Source organism: Egretta garzetta, unplaced genomic scaffold (assembly GCF_000687185.1).
Source record: "Egretta garzetta isolate BGI_Z169 unplaced genomic scaffold, ASM68718v1 scaffold265, whole genome shotgun sequence".
Classification (NCBI taxonomy): domain Eukaryota; kingdom Metazoa; phylum Chordata; class Aves; order Pelecaniformes; family Ardeidae; genus Egretta; species Egretta garzetta.
This window is the reverse complement of record NW_009259789.1, coordinates 67,879-70,567: the sequence shown is the minus strand read 5'-3', so window position 1 is coordinate 70,567 and position 2,689 is coordinate 67,879. Positions and strand designations below refer to the sequence as shown.

Sequence of the window (2,689 nt, the reverse complement as noted above, 5' to 3'; positions counted from 1 at the left end):
TCTTCCGATTCCTATGAGAAATCTTAATTTTAAATATTGGATAATTTGAGTCTGCAGCTTGAAGGTTTCTTCAGAATGTCAGCTTCTTGCTTTTTGTAGACAGACTGATGACACTGTAGCTAATTTGCTTAATTAGCGATTTACAGAAAGATGTCTCTACAAGAACGTGAAACCCTTCAAATGAAACGCTTTAAGTGCAGAATCAAGAGACCATCCCTAATGACTGTTTACTCCCATCTTCCTCATATTTTTGGGCCACGCTATTTCCATCAGCAGCTCCTGCGATTGATGGCATTATACTTCCTAAATACAAAACTGAACCCTGCAAGAGGCCAAGCATAATTGTCCCAAGTTTTTCCTAACAGGAGGATGTTGCTTTTTAAAAAAACGCGCTGGGATGAGCAGGAAAGAAGTCAGCACATAAAATGAACACCCACATCCAGACGCCGTCACACAGCCCAGAAGGAGTTTTCCCCTTGATTTCAGCAGCGTTGTTTCTATTACTCCATCTTTCCTTCCCCCAAGCACTTGGCTTTTGCTGACCGCTGCATCCAGACACACAAATCCTTCTTCTAATGGGTGCTCTGGTGCCGTGGAGCACAGGGAGAAGGCTTGCACAGATGTTCATTTTGTAAGAAACAATAATTCATGCAAATCCCCGCTCCAAGCAAATTCCACAGTAGTGCATCTTATCGCAAGCCAAACAAAAAGTACAAATACATTTGAGAACCGTAAACCTGAATTAAAAGAATTTGCTCTAGTTACAGCTTGAATTTCCTCCTCTCCCTCCGACGACTCAGCCAGGAAACTATCCACCGGCACTAAACACCAACCAAACCACTAATTCCACCCGTGCTAATAAGAAGCGCAAACCCCAACTGCGATATAAGGCAAAGCCTGTGTTAAAGCACGCCAGACATAACACGTTCACCCACTGTACTTTCTGTCACGGCTACAGAATAAACGCAAGAACAAAATCCGTGCTGTTGGTCTCACCAACCATCTCACCAGGCTCCAGAGCAGAGCATCCGACTTTGCTGTGTTTTGGGTATTTGCAGACTGCAGAGGTTTGCTACGTTGGTGGGAACGCACAGCTCTACCACCCACCCAAGCTTGGAAATTGAAACGTTATGAGCGTGTAGAGCAAAGCCTGGAAATGAGTAGGGTCCTCTTGCCCGAGTAGAGTCAAGACGGCTTTTTGAGTTTTTTGACTGCAAGGCCGACTCACATTTATACGGAGAGCGTGGTGAAGACCTTCTTCCCTACTGCAACGAGGAGGCAGAGACCAGCAGTGACCATTGCACCGCCCTGACGATGCTGCTGAGCTCAACAGCCATGGCAGAAATGACCCAGCAAGACAAGAATCCAGGTATTAAAGTACCATAAAAACTACTTATAAATCCATTTAACTCCGCACACATTTGTATTTTCTTTTCCAAGTTTGGCCAATAGTTTAGTGCTTATAAAATCAGGGATTTTCCTCTGTTTCATTAATCAATAATAAGAGCAGTCTCTTGTCACATTTGGAGATAGACCAGCTTTCCACAGAAGCTCAAGATGATGAAAATAAACTAATAAAATATATTTTTAGAGGTGTTTTTTTTTTTTTTTTTGAGAAGGGAAGTTAGAACCTGAATTCCAACTCAACCACTACGTTTCAGCAGAACAAAAAAATCCCTGTGCTGAGTGCTCTCAAATAAGAGCCATGTCCCTTCCAACTCTGCACCAACAGAGACCTTATTATCCTTTGGGGAGGAAGTCAGATTTTTTCCACTTAGTTACGTTCCCAGGTAGTTCTTAAATAAGATTTCCCTCCCTGCTGTGTTTAAAGGGACACTTTCACAAGACAAGTTAATGCCTTGGCCGTGTGCTGCTCCGTATTGCCATCGCGGTGTGCTCAGCCCTAACGCAGAGCGATGACTCCGGCCACCGGCGAGCGGGATTTTATTTCAAGGAGAGGACAAATGCCAAGATGCCAAAATGAAGAACACTTCTTCCTACCTTAATTACCATAAGTAAATCGTCCACCTGCATGTCATTAGGAGCCCATAAAGGTTCTTCCAGTGGTGCCCCCTGCGAACAAACCAAAAAACAAGCTTGTAAAATCGAAGAGTTAAAATTCACCAGCATCTTTGGAACACAGTATTTTTACTGCTGCCAGCAAGGTGATTCCAGCTCCGTTTACCTATATGCAAAACGCCGCTTTTCAGGATCACTCAAGCTAGAGACACACTTGAAAAAATGAAAATAACTTTTCAATACAGAAGGCAAAATCGTGGGAGTTTCCAGGGTTAAAAGTGCTTTGGGGCAGAGGGGGCAGCAGGCGATGACGGGGCAGCAGCAGCAGTGACAAATGAGGAGACTCTGATGCTCACGGCTTCGCTTCATCTGCGCACTCTTGTTGGGGGTAAAGTAAAGTTTAGGAGGGTCCACAGCTAGAAGAAGTAGACAGTATTTATTGTAGTGAAGGTAGACTGGATATAAGGAAGAAATTCTTTACAATGAGGGTGGTGAAACCCTGGCAGGGGTTGCCCAGAGAGGGGGTGGAGGCCCCATCCCTGGGAACATTCAAGACCAGGTTGGACGGGGCTGTGAGCAACCTGATCTGGTTGGAGATGTCCCTGCTCCCTGCAGGGGGATTGGGCTGGGTGACCTCTAGGGGTCCCTTCCAACCCAAACCATTCTATGA

General features: G+C 45.0%; 1 protein-coding gene across 2 annotated transcripts in view; it reads right to left on the bottom strand.

The window, feature by feature from the left end:
• The window catches only part of PTPRA (protein tyrosine phosphatase receptor type A), a 69,098-nt gene extending 67,022 nt beyond the window's left edge, over positions 1-2,076 (bottom strand). Inside the window, exon 1 of one of the 2 annotated variants that reach the window (XM_035895057.1) lies at positions 2,002-2,076. Coding sequence is in view for 1 of the 2 variants with exons in the window: in XM_009639547.2 (XP_009637842.1) it covers positions 2,002-2,034 (33 nt within the window). In the remaining variant the exon portion in view is untranslated. The remainder of the gene's footprint in view (positions 1-2,001) is intronic. The other variant, XM_009639547.2, reaches the window with a different exon arrangement.
• Between the last annotated feature and the right edge of the window lie 613 nt (positions 2,077-2,689).